Source organism: Pristiophorus japonicus, chromosome 7 (assembly GCF_044704955.1).
Source record: "Pristiophorus japonicus isolate sPriJap1 chromosome 7, sPriJap1.hap1, whole genome shotgun sequence".
Lineage (NCBI taxonomy): Eukaryota > Metazoa > Chordata > Chondrichthyes > Pristiophoridae > Pristiophorus > Pristiophorus japonicus.
In genome coordinates this window covers 148,621,936-148,635,044 of record NC_091983.1, presented here as the reverse complement: position 1 = coordinate 148,635,044, position 13,109 = coordinate 148,621,936, and the positions used below count along the sequence as shown (strand labels likewise).

At 43.6% G+C, this 13,109-nt stretch overlaps 1 protein-coding gene across 2 annotated transcripts in view; it reads left to right on the top strand.

Moving 5' to 3' along the window:
- Window positions 1-1,995: 1,995 nt before the first annotated feature.
- mms22l (MMS22-like, DNA repair protein) overlaps window positions 1,996-13,109 on the top strand; it is a 203,387-nt gene continuing 192,273 nt past the window's right edge. Inside the window, exons 1-3 of one of the 2 annotated variants that reach the window (XM_070885405.1) lie at window positions 1,996-2,074; window positions 7,218-7,397; window positions 12,103-12,228. In XM_070885405.1, the coding sequence (XP_070741506.1) occupies window positions 7,222-7,397; window positions 12,103-12,228 (302 nt within the window). In that variant the 5' untranslated portion in view covers window positions 1,996-2,074; window positions 7,218-7,221. Of the gene's footprint in view, window positions 2,108-7,217; window positions 7,398-12,102; window positions 12,229-13,109 lie in introns of both variants that reach the window. The other variant, XM_070885404.1, reaches the window with a different exon arrangement.

Sequence of the window (13,109 nt, the reverse complement as noted above, 5' to 3'; positions counted from 1 at the left end):
AAGAAATTACACATTTATTTTCTCTTAGGTGTTGTTAGCAAAATCACTTCACGACCCTTCTCCCTAAGGCATTTCATAAATGTACTGGAAAAAAATCAGTCATTGAAAATCTAAATAAGGCCTTAAATATATATTAGGTCATACAGTACCTCTTACCTCAGTTCCACATAATGTTGAGATTTATTTCTGCGGATCTTCTCTAAAGCCCAGAGACAGGGACAGAGTCCACTTGACCGCACATAACAGCATATTCACCAAATGCTCCCAGCTGTCAGATAAAATATTATCAATACTAACAAAAATATATTCCCCTCTGGAGAACTCTCTTTCCCTCTCTCATTCCCTCTGTCTCAAATCTTTGTGCCATTTCCTTCGGCGACAAGAACCGAGAAAATACGGAATGTTGTTGTTGCTCATTGCAAATCTAAAAAAGTCCCGGCTGATTTCCTCAAATCACTGGCTGACAGGACATCTAGAGGAAAAAAAACATTGTAGACATTAAAAAGGAGGATTCTTTTTCTGTAGAATGAGGGAAGCTGCATCAGATTTCTCTTTCTCTCTGTGTCTGTTTTTTTTAATAAGGAGGGGAATGCAGACACAATAAGAGAGAGGGAGAGAGGGCTGTCAGTGCCGATAAATCTGCATATGGAAATACGGGTTATCCTGGGTGCAATTTTATTTAACTGTGATGTACTGTTTTTTTAATTAGACAAGAACACACAGACAGAAAGAACGCCAGCAAGGAGCAGCGACGGGCATCTTCTCACGCGGAGTCAGACAAACTAAAGATACTTCATTTAAAATGTCTTCATTTTGTTTCCTAGTTTCAAAGAAAAATGATGAATTATGGAAATTCTTCAGTCAACCCAGTCTTTATATTCAGCAACATTGCGTTGCATTGTTCAGTATCATTGTCATAGAGAACATAAGTGACTGAACTGTGCACAGCAAAACTTTAGTATCCTTGAGTCTGGTTTCAGAAAATGAAATGAATATTGAGTTAAAGAAATTATATTGCACAATTGCATTTACTTTAATAAATATTATTCCTTGAGTTAATTATGTTTTAGTCTTTAATTTAACGAGATAATGTAGAATTGTGGATGGAATCACCGAATCACGTTTTAAAGCAAAGACACAGAAAAAATACATGCACTTTTGTTTTTACTTGTTGGTCATAGTTCTAGATCCAGCATGATCAGTGATTATATTCCAGGTGATTGATGCAGAATATTTAGTTCTGCAAAACGGGACCCTTTTGAGCCTGACATTTGGACATCTGTTTTAGGCTACTTAACGGACATATTATATGTCGTTTTCAAAGAGAAAATGAGATGAGATTGAATGCATCAGTGTGATAAAGTATAAAGTGAGTTTCGTGCTCTGAGCCTCAGGTCATGCCGCAAAAGGACACATGTAACTGGCGGAATACTTGGCGAATGGTTCACTTCCATGCACTGATATTAAACATTAAAACCCAGATACTTTGAGATTACTTCATATCCGAATCCACCTGACCGTTTCTCTTTTCTCTATGGGAATTATAACTTTTCGTTTGTACACAGGTAGGGTCATTGCAGACCATCCCTTCACCGGGGAGCTGTGCTAGCGGAAGGTCGCCTGACGATTCATAAAAACATCACCAATCACAGACCACTATCGCCCGCTGACTAAACTCACTGACCAATCACAAGGTCGCTACCAGCCGCTGACCAAACTCACTGACCAATCACAAGACCGGTACAGCCCGCTGACCAAACTCACTGACCAATCACAGGGCCGCTACCGCCCGCTGACCAAACACACTGACCAATCACAGGGCCGCTACCGCCCGCTGACCAAACTTATCGATCAATCACAAGGCCGCTACAGCCCACTGAGCAAACTCACTGACCAATCACAAGGTCGCTACCGCCCGCTGACCAAACTTACTGACCAATCACGATCGGAGGAAGGGAGTGGGGCGGGCGGCTGGCGATGGCAGTGCGCATGCGAGACCCTAGCGTCACTGGAACGCGGGAAACAAGAAAAGAAAGAAGCAGAAACAGGAAGAAAGAAGAACAGAGACACAGAGGTACCGATCAGATAGATCGGGGCTGAGCTGGAGGTACAAATAATATATACAGGGGCTGAGATAGAGGGGCGGGTCATATAGCCAGGGGCTGAGATAGAGGTACAGATCATATATACAATGTCTAGATATATATATGGGCTGTGATAGAGGGACTGGTTATATGTACAGGGGCTGAGATAGAGGGATTGGTAATATATATATATATATACACAGGGGCTGAGATAGAGAGATTGGTAATATATATATATATATATATACAGGGGCTGAGATAGAGGGATTGGTAATATATATATATATATATATATATACAGGGGCTGAGATAGAGGGATTGGTAATATATATATATATATAAATATACACAGGGGCTGAGATAGAGAGATTGGATATATATATATATATACACAGGGGCTGAGATAGAGAGATTGGTAATATATTATACACAGGGGCTGAGATAGAGAGATTGGTAATATATATATATATATACACAGGGGCTGAGATAGAGAGATTGGTAATATATACAGGGGCTGAGATAGAGAGATTGGTAATATATATATATATATATATAACGGGCTGAGATAGAGAGATTGGTAATATATATACAGGGGCTGAGATAGAGAGATTGGTAATATATATATACAGGGGCTGAGATAGAGAGATTGGTAATATATACACAGGGGCTGAGATAGAGGGATTGGTAATATATACACAGGGGCTGAGATAGAGGGATTGGTAATATATACACAGGGGCTGAGATAGAGGGATTGGTAATATATACACAGGGGCTGAGATAGAGGGATTGGTAATATATACACAGGGGCTGAGATAGAGGGATTGGTAATATATACACAGGGGCTGAGATAGAGGGATTGGTAATATATACACAGGGGCTGAGATAGAGGGATTGGTAATATATACACAGGGGCTGAGTTAGAGGGATGGACCATATATATAGGGGCTGATAAAGAGGTAAGTCATAGAAAATATATAGGCAGAGATAAAAATTCTTTGTCAGGCAAACTGAAACTCTCCATGTTAATTTCTCAATACTAATTTCTCATTTCTCAGACAATTTTAAGCATTTGTGTGTGCCAGATACCCAGTTAATCAGATAAGAAAGATTTGCTTATATCTTTGTAATACTGAGAGGGAAAGTAAGCTTCCAGATGTCCGCCATTGCTATCTCGTAATTAGCTGTTAGGATGCTCTTGATTGATCTAATTTGATTCCTATGATTTTTTTATTTCCTCCTGGTTCCCTGTAGTAATGCACCTTTCCTCTCTTTAGAAACATAGAAACTAGGTGCAGGAGTAGGCCATTCGGCCCTTCGAGCCTGCACCGCCATTCAATGAGTTCATGGCTGAACATGCAACTTCAGTACCCCATTCCTGCTTTCTCGCCATACCCCTTGATCCCCCTAGTAGTAAGGACTACATCTAACTCCTTTTTGAATATATTTAGTGAATTGGCCTCAACAACTTTCTGTGGTAGAGAATTCCACAGGTTCACCACTCTCTGGGTGAAGAAGTTTCTCCTCATCTTGGTCCTAAATGGCTCACCCCTTATCCTTAAACTGTGACCCCTGGTTCTGGACTTCCCCAACATTGGGAACATTCTTCCTGCATCTAACCTGTCCCGTCCCGTCAGAATTTTAAACGTTTCTATGAGATCCCCTCTCATTCTTCTGAACTCCAGTGAATACAAGCCCAGTTGATCCAGTCTTTCTTGATATGTCAGTCCAACCATCCCGGGAATCAGTCTGGTGAACCTTCGCTGCACTCCCTCAATAGCAAGAATGTCCTTCCTCAAGTTAGGAGACCAAAACTGTACACAATATTCCAGGTGTGGCCTCACCAAGGCCCTTTACAACTGTAGTAACACCTCCCTGCCCCTGTACTCAAATCCCCTCGCTATGAAGGCCAACATGCCATTTGCTTTCTTAGCCGCCTGCTGTACCTGCATGCGAACCTTCAATGACTGATGTACCATGACACCCAGGTCTTGTTGCACTTCCCCTTTTCCTAATCTGTCACCATTCAGATAATAGTCTGTCTCTCTGTTTTTACCACCAAAGTGGATAACCTCACATTTATCCACATTATACTTCATCTGCCATGCATTTGCCCACTCACCTAACCTATCCAAGTCGCTCTGCAGCCTCATAGCATCCTCCTCGCAGCTCACACTGCCACCCAACTTAGTGTCATCCGCAAATTTGCAGATACTACATTTAATCCCCTCGTCTAAATCATTAATGTACAATGTAAACAGCTGGGGCCCCAGCACAGAACCTTGCGGTACCCCACTAGTCACTGCCTGCCGTTCTGAAAAGTCCCCATTTACTCCTACTCTTTGCTTCCTGTCTGCCAACCAGTTCTCAATCCACGTCAGCACACTACCCGCAATCCCATGTGCTTTAACTTTGCACATTAATCTCTTGTGTGGGACCTTGTCGAAAGCCTTCTGAAAGTCCAAATTCACCACATCAACTGGTTCTCCCATGTCCACTCTACTAATTACACCCTCAGAAATTTCCAGAAGATTTGTCAAGCATGATTTCCCTTTCACAAATCCATGCTGACTTGGACCTATCATGTCACCTCTTTCCAAATGCGCTGCTCTGACATCCTTAATAATTGATTCCATCATTTTACCCACTATCGATTCAGGCTGACCGGTCTATAATTCCCTGTTTTCTCTCTTCCCTCCTTTTTTCTCTCTTCCCTCCTTTTTTAAAAAGTGGGGTTACATTGGCTACCCTCCACTCCATAGGAACTGATCCAGAGTCTATGGAATGTTGGAAAATGACTGTCAATGCATCCGCTATTTCTAAGACCACCTCCTTAAGTACTCTGGGATGCAGTCCATCAGGCCCTGGGGATTTATCGGCCTTCAATCCCATCAATTTCCCCAACACAATTTCCCGACTAATAAGGATTTCCCTCAGTTCCTCCTTCTTACTCGACCCTCTGACCCCATTTATAGCCGGAAGGTTGTTTGTGTCCTCCTTAGTGAATACCGAACCAAAGTACTTATTCAATTGGTCTGCCATTTCTTTGTTCCCCGTTATGACTTCCCCTGATTCTGACTGCAGGGGACCTATGTTTGTCTTTACTAACCTTTTTCTCTTTACATATCTATAGAAGCTTTTGCAGTCTGTCTTAATGTTCCCTGCAAGCTTCCTCTCGTGCTCTATTTTCCCTGTCTTAATCAAACCCTTTGTCCTCCTCTGCTGAGTTTTAAATTTCTCCCAGTCCCTGGGTTCACTGCTATTTCTGGCCAATTTGTATGCCACTTCCTTGGCTTTAATACTATCTCTGATTTCCTTGATAGCCACGGTTGAGCCACCTTCCCTTTTTTATTTTTACGCCAGACAGGGATGTACAATTGTTGTAGTTCATCCATGCGGTCTCTAAATGTCTGCCATTGCCCATCCACAGTCAACCCCTTAAGTATCATTCGCCAATCTATCCAAGCCAATTCACGCCTCATACCTTCAAAGTTACCCTTCTTTAAGTTCTGGACCATGGTCTCTGAATTAACTGTTTCATTCTCCATCCTAATGTAGAATTCCAGCATATTAAGGGGCCTCGCACACCGAGATTGCTAATTAATCCTCTCTCATTACACAACACCCAGTCTAAGATGGCCTCCCCCCTAGTTGGTTCCTCGACATATTGGTGTAGAAAACCATCCCTTATGCACTCCAGGAAATCCTCCTCCGCCGTATTGCTTCCAGTTTGGTTAGCCCGATCTATATGCATATTAAAGTCACCCATGATAACTGCTGCACCTTTATTGCATGCACCCCTAATTTCCTGCTTAGTCCCTTTCCTTGACAGATCAGGAATTTGTCTTGTGGGGGATTGCTACTGTGAGCCAGTAACTCAAACTCCAGTATGAAAAGGCATGGTCTGGAAGCCTGCAAAATGCAGCATTGCTTGTGGGACATAACAATGTCAGAAATCCATCATATGTACATCCCATCAATTTGAGAATTGTAGAGGGTGTGTATAGGTGCTCTCTGCATTATTTCCTTTCTTTATAGTCCATTAACTGGAATTAGTGTCATTTTCAAATCCCTCCATGGCCTCGCTCCTCCCTATCTCTATAACCTCCTCCTCTAATTCTGCCCTTCTGAGCATCCCGGATTGTAATTGCTCAAGCATTGGTGGCCGTGGTTGCCTAGGCCCCAAGCTCTGGAACTCCCTGCCTAAACCTCTCTACCTCTCTTTCCTCTTTCAAGACACCCCTTAAAACATAGCACTTTAACCAAGCTTTTGGTCATCTGTGCCAATTTCTACTGATGTGGCGCGGTCAAATTTCTATTGCTTAGAAACATAGAAAATAGGTGCAGGAGTAGGCCATTCGGCCCTTCGAGCCTGCACTGCCATACAATAAGATCATGGCTGATCATTCCCTCAGTACCCCTTTCCTGTTTTCTCTCCATACCCCTTGATCCCTTTAGCCATAAGGGCCATATCTAACTCCCTCTTGAATATATCCAATGAACTGGCATCAACAACGCTCTGCGGTAGGGAATTCCACAGGTTAACAACTTTCAGTGAAGAAGTTTCTCCTCATCTCAGTCCTAAATGGCCTACCCCTTATCTTAAGACTGTGTCCCCTGGTTCTGGACTTCCCCAACATTGGAAACATTCTTCCCGCATCTAACCTGTCCAGTCCCGTCAGAATCTTATACGTTTCTGTGAGATTCCCTCTCATCCTTCTAAACTCCAGTGAATAAAGGCCCAGTCGATCCAGTCTCTCCTCGTATGACAGTCCAGCCATCCCTGGAATTCGTCTGGTGAACCTTCGCTGCACTCCCTCAATAGCAAGAATGTCCTTCCTCAGATTAGGAGACGAAAACTGAACACAATATTCCAGGTGAGGCCTCATTAAGGCCCTGTACAACTGCAGTAAGGCCTCCCTGCTCAAATCCCCTAGCTATGAAGGCCAACATACCATTTGCCTTCTTCACCGCCTGTACTCTTGTGAAGTGCCCTGGGATGTTTCACTACATTAAAGGCGCTATATAAGTACAAGTTGTTGTTGTTGTTGTTACATCATTACTTTGTAGCTGGCAGTGTGCTAATTGGTGACTGAAACAGCAAATAACAGTATTCATCTACAATATGTTTTCTAGGAAAATGGACGATGACTTTGGTGGTTCTCTTACTCCTCCTGTCTCTCCATATGTGATAGAAAGAATGGAGACTGATGTGGAGTGTTGCAGATCTCCTTGTTTCTCCTGCATCTTGGGTCAACGAGATGGGGGAAAATCCTTTTCTGCTGATGGCTATCTGGCAAGTGGATCGCTAAACCGGTACATACCATGTAAACTAGTATTGTGCAGCTGTCACATTTCTGTTGGGCTAAGATTCAAAGACTCTGTTGTGGATGATCAAATCTCTATAGCAACAAGCTTATTTATTCTATTGGAGTTTGCCCATATTTTCTGAAGTATCAAGTCAAATGGATTTTCTTTGATCCTGTAGCTGCCAATTTACCAGTATTCACTAAAAGCTAGTGTACCGGTGCAAAAAGTAATCAAAAAGGCTAATAGAATTTTGGCCTTTTATTTCAAAGGGGTTGGAACACAAAAGTCAAGAAATTATGCTTCAGTTGGAGCGCCTTGGTCAGACTCTATCTGAAATGCACCTCAGTAAAGACATTTTTGTCTTGAGTAGGTACAGTGCAAATTCACCATAATTATATCTGGGATTAAAGGTTTAAATTATGAGGACCGGTTGCATAAACTTGGCTTGTGCAACCTTCCCTTAAGTTCAGAACGTTGAGGGGTGATTAAATTGAAGTGTTTAAAATTCTGAAAGAATTTGATCGGGTTGATACAGAGAAACTGTTTACTTTGGTGGAGGAAATCAAGAACAAGGGGGCATAATCTTAAAATTAGAACTAGGCCTGTTGGGAAAGAAATTAGGATGCACTTTTTCACACAATGGAGAATGGATAACTGAGACTCTCCCCAAAAGACTGAATGTTGGGTCAATTGAAATTTTCAAGACTGAGATAGTAGGTTTTTGTTAAGTAAGGATATCAATGAAAATGTAACACAGGCGGGTAAGTGGAGTTGAGGTAAAGATCAGCCATGATCTAATTGAATGGCAGAACAGGCTCTCGGAGATAAACTTCTGTTCCCATGTTCCTATGAATCAAAGTGGGATGTCGGTCATTTCCATCGGATTTAGAGTGCAGTGCAGAAGACTTGGGGCTCAATTTTCCCCAATTATCTGCGCCATTTTTTTGGCGTGCACTGTTTTTTTTTGGAGTAAATTAAAATCTCTCAAGTTTCCCCAAAGTTTCTGCGCCAGCATTTAGGTACGATTTTTTTGGGCTACAATTTTTTTTTTTATCTCATTGCTGCCACCTGCGCCAATTCTGGCTATTTATGCAAGTTTGGCCAACTATGATTTTTCTTAAGACGGCGTATGTGTCCGCTCTGAAAAACCTTCTGGGCAGGTAAGAGAATCAGTGCAGAAGATCCAGTTCTATGGCTGGGACAGCAGTGGCAGAGAGGGAGAGAGAGTGGGTAATTCTAACCTCTTTTATTTACGGGTTCTGTCGTACAACTCCATTACTGTTACAATCTCCTTTTTGTCTTTAATCTCTAATGAATCAAATTCACTTTAATTTAGGGCTTTTGGTCTGGTCTGTCCACCCTTTCGGCCTGGGGCTAGGAGCGGCACCGGCTCTGGATGGAGGGAGGCCTTTTGGCCTGGGTTAGGAGCGGCTCCGGGCATTGGCGGGGAGTGGGGGGGGAGGGTGTGAGGCCTTTCGGCCCGGGCTAGGAGTGGCACGGGGCACTGGCGGGTGGGGGGGGGGGCCTTTCCAATTCAGTTTACAGGATAGACTTTTGGCACAAAGAATAATATTTTCATGTTGGTAAGCTGCTGCCTTAAATAACTGCAATGTGCAAGGAGCTTGTGCAGGTTGCTGTGAGCTGGCCAGAATATCTTGTATGTTTCACTTTCCAGCCTCAGCCCACAGTGTGTCCCTCGTTACCCTGGCAACCCGATCTTTTTGGCACACATCTTCGGCTCCAATCACAGAGCTTAAGGACAATGTGTGCCGGGCCACATTCACAAGTTAAAACGGGGAAACTTTCAACTTTTTGCGTAGTCGGGCCCCCAAAAAACTGGTGAAACTCTTCAAATACGCCAAAAAACGTAATTGGGGAAAATTGAACCCTTGGTTCGTGGTATGTTAGGCGGCCCCAATGTGCGAGAGAACATCAGCGGCAGCTCGGGGCCATAAACGGAGTGGCGAGCGGCGGCCTGGAGCAGCATGGCGGCATGCCACTGCAAGGTACAGCGCGAGCTGGTGCAGGGCAGCGAAGAGGGCGACTGGATTGGATGTCATCACGGTCCAGGTCGGTGATTGGAGCGTGGGCAAGTACAGCAGGAGTGGCGAGTGATCTTGGAGCAAGGCGATCGGGGGCCCAAGAGAGGCGTGAGTTTGAGGCCAGAAAAGGCGTGGGCCTAAGGGCAGCATGGGCCAGCCCACACTGCGATTGTGTGCGCACTAGGTCTGTGCAGCAGAGCTGGTCTCCAGTTGTCTTGGTTAACACTTGCCACTGGACCCAAGACCTAGCTCTGTCAAGCCCGTGTGGTGGCTGGTGTGCAATGGCCACCGCACGTTTAAAAAAAATCCTCGTACAGGCATCTTCCACCCTTCAGGATGTAGTTCTGGACCTGGAATATTAGTTCCTTCATTGAAACACCTGTGAACTCATCCCTTTTTGGCGTCGAAGCAAGTCATCCTCGATATGAGGGAATGCCTATAATGATGATTTAAAAAAAAACTCTTAGTGCTTTTATAAGAAGTGTAATCCCACTTGTAGGCTTAAGTAAATCTAGACTTTAGAATGAAAGTCAAATAGACAGATACATGCATCAGCATGGAGGCCCCGATCTGTGTGAGAACACCAGCGGCAGGTCGAGGCCATAAAAGGAGCGGAGGTGAGCCGCCCAGGAGCAGCGTGGAGGCGTGCCACTCCAGGGAGCAGCGCGAGCTGGTGCAGGAGGGCGACAGCAGCGAAGAGTGACGTCAGCAAGGTCCATGTCGGTGATTGGAGCATGGGCAGATACAACTGGAGCGGTGTGGTCGGGACGAAGGAGCGGAGCGGAGCGGAGCGGCGAGAGACTGTGGAGGGACGTGATCGGGGACCGGGGAGGGGTGAGTTCGGGGCCAGGGGCAGCACGGGCCAGCCCACACTATGATATGTGAGCGCACTAGGTCCGTGCAGCAGAGCAGGTCTCCAGTCGTCTTGGGTAATCCTTGCCACTGGACCAAGACCTAGTTCTGTCAAGCCCGCGTGGTGGCTGGTATGCAACGGCCACCACACGTTAAAAAAATCCACGCACAGGCATCTTCCACCCTTGAAGATGTAGTTCGGGTCCTTCATTCGAAAGACACCTGTGAACTCATCCTTTTTTGACGTGGAAGCAAGTCATCCTCGTTTTGAGGGACCGCCTATGATGATGATGATGATGCTCATATTTTTAATTTTGAAGATGCTGAGCAATAATTGTAAAGAAAGAACTTATATTTTTATAGTGCTTTTCACATCTTCAGGATGTCCCAAAGCACTTCACAACCAAAGAACTATTTTTGAAGTGCAATCACTGTTGTTTTGGAGGTAAAAATGCAGCAACCAATTTACACTTAGCTAGGTCCCAGAAACAGCAAATGAGATAAATGACCATTTTTTTTTGTTGCTGTTGGTTAAGGGGTGAATGTTGGCCAGGAGAATTCCCGCTCTCCTTTTGAAAAAGTGCGATAGGATCTTTTACGTCCACTTCAACAGGCAGACTGGGTCCATGGTTTAATGTCTCTTCTAATTAATGCAGCCCTCCCTCAGTACTACTGTGAAGTGTCAGACTACATTATACTCAAGTTTCAGAGTGGGCTGGAACCCACAAGTTTCTAATTCAGAAGCAGGAGTGCTGCCACTGAGCCAAACTGGCACAGTGATCACCTAAATAATAGCAATCTTTATTTGAGAGCTGTCAAGTTAAGAACATAAGAAATAGGAGCAGGAGTAGGCCATACGGCCCCTCGAGCCTGCTCCACCATTTAATAAGATCATGGCTGATCTGATCATGAACTCAGTTCCACTTCCCTGTCCGCTCCCCATAACCCCTTTTCCCCTTATCGTTTAAAAAAACTGTCTATTTCGGTCTTAAATTTATTCAATGTCCCAGCTTCCACAGCTCTCTGAGGCAGCGAATTCCACAGATTTACAACCCTTTGAGAGAAGGAATATGCAGCCTATTTGTTTCTTCAGCACAGCCTGAGATGTTGAGGTTAAATAACAAATCTTATCAATTTACAAGTCTTATTATGTTGTTGGCGCCATTTAATGCTTGCACAGAATTTGACAATCTGTTTTGTTCTGAAATTAATAATTTGTTGTATTTTCAGTACACTTAAAATCTAGCATTAAAATGTACAAAAGTTTCTATGTTTAACTTGCTGATACAGTAATGTGTTTGAATTTCAGACAGGATTAATTTTCTCAATCACAAAATAGCAAAAACTTTAAAAAGATTAAATAATGGCACTGGGTTGTTCCATTACAGTTCATTGGGGTAATCTTCATGGCTCCCTGAGTGGTAATCTGGGGAAGCAGATCACCCGCCTGTTGCACTACCCGTCCGAATTAAAATCAATGGGATGAAAAACAGGCGGGTTCTACAATGGACGGGCGATTCGTAGCAACAGATTCCAGCCCAGGTGGTCAAGGTGTAGATTATCCCCATATTCCTGTTTTAAGATTCATTTAAGATTTGTCATAACTGTTCATTGCACAAAAACATGCATTTTAATTACCAAGGTGTCTTTGGATTGTGCTGCAGATCTACAGCTGCAATGCCCCACAAGTGTGCTTGACAATTACTAGCTGAGTTTGCTGAACTTTAAAAAAACGTGATTGTGACTTAATATATATTCTGGCTGTTTGCTGGACGGTATGATTAAGTTGATGCCATCTGTTCTTTTGTATTTTTAAGACTACTACTAAGATTGGATCCTTCCCCTACTGGCTACGAAGCTGACACAGTGGATATTTTTGGTTTTCAGTGGGTGACTGAAATGGCGCTCGTCGAATCTCCTAAACTTCTTTTCGGCTTACTAAGGTACAAGTGCTTGAATTACAGTAGCGGTTTAATCTTTTTGTGAGATTGCAAGATTCTGTAGTTTCTGCATTGTACATTTATTATCCTAAAATACTCTTCCAAGCAATAATTCTGAATGTAGTGTTGTGCCATTGGATACATTGTGCACTCCATGAAATAATGCCTGTGAATGACGGGCACTATCATGGACTGTTATATGAAAAATAGTAAACCTGCAGAATTGGCTCAACTGGTATTATTAAAACAGCAAAATTACTTTTATTGGGCTCAATTTCCCCCAGTTATCTGTGCCGCTTTTTTGGCGTGCGCTGCTTTTTTTGACGTAAATTAAAATATCCAAGTATCCCCAAAGTTTCTGCGCCAGGGTAACTCAGTTACGATTTTTTAAGGTTTTTTTTTTGCATCGTAGGGGGCGTAACCTGATGTCTGCGCCAGTTTTTCACATTTAAGCAAGTTTAGCCAACTTACAGTTTTCGTAGGACGGCGTATGTGACTACTCCCAAAAAACACATAAAAAAATCGGCGCAGAAAGACGCCATTCTTTTTTAGCCGAAGTTTTGGAGGGAGTCAAAAGGCAAAGAATATGCATCACGAAGCTTAATTTTTCAAAGTCGAAAGGAAGAAAATGGAAGTCTAATGCATTTCTTTAATTTTTGAATTTTTGCAAAGTGCCGCACCACCACCGAACGTCTCCTCACCGGGCTCGAGGGTTGGAGCGCTGGCCGGCAGAATCACTCCCTCGCCCGATCTCTGGTTCTTGGCTTTAAAAAAAAAAAAGGCCCGGGAGGGGGGGTGGAAGCCGAACTAAAGGGATGAGAACCCTTAGGCTATACAGCAGCTTCAAAAGAAGCCGGGGGTGGTCGCCCAGCCCCTGTGTCTGG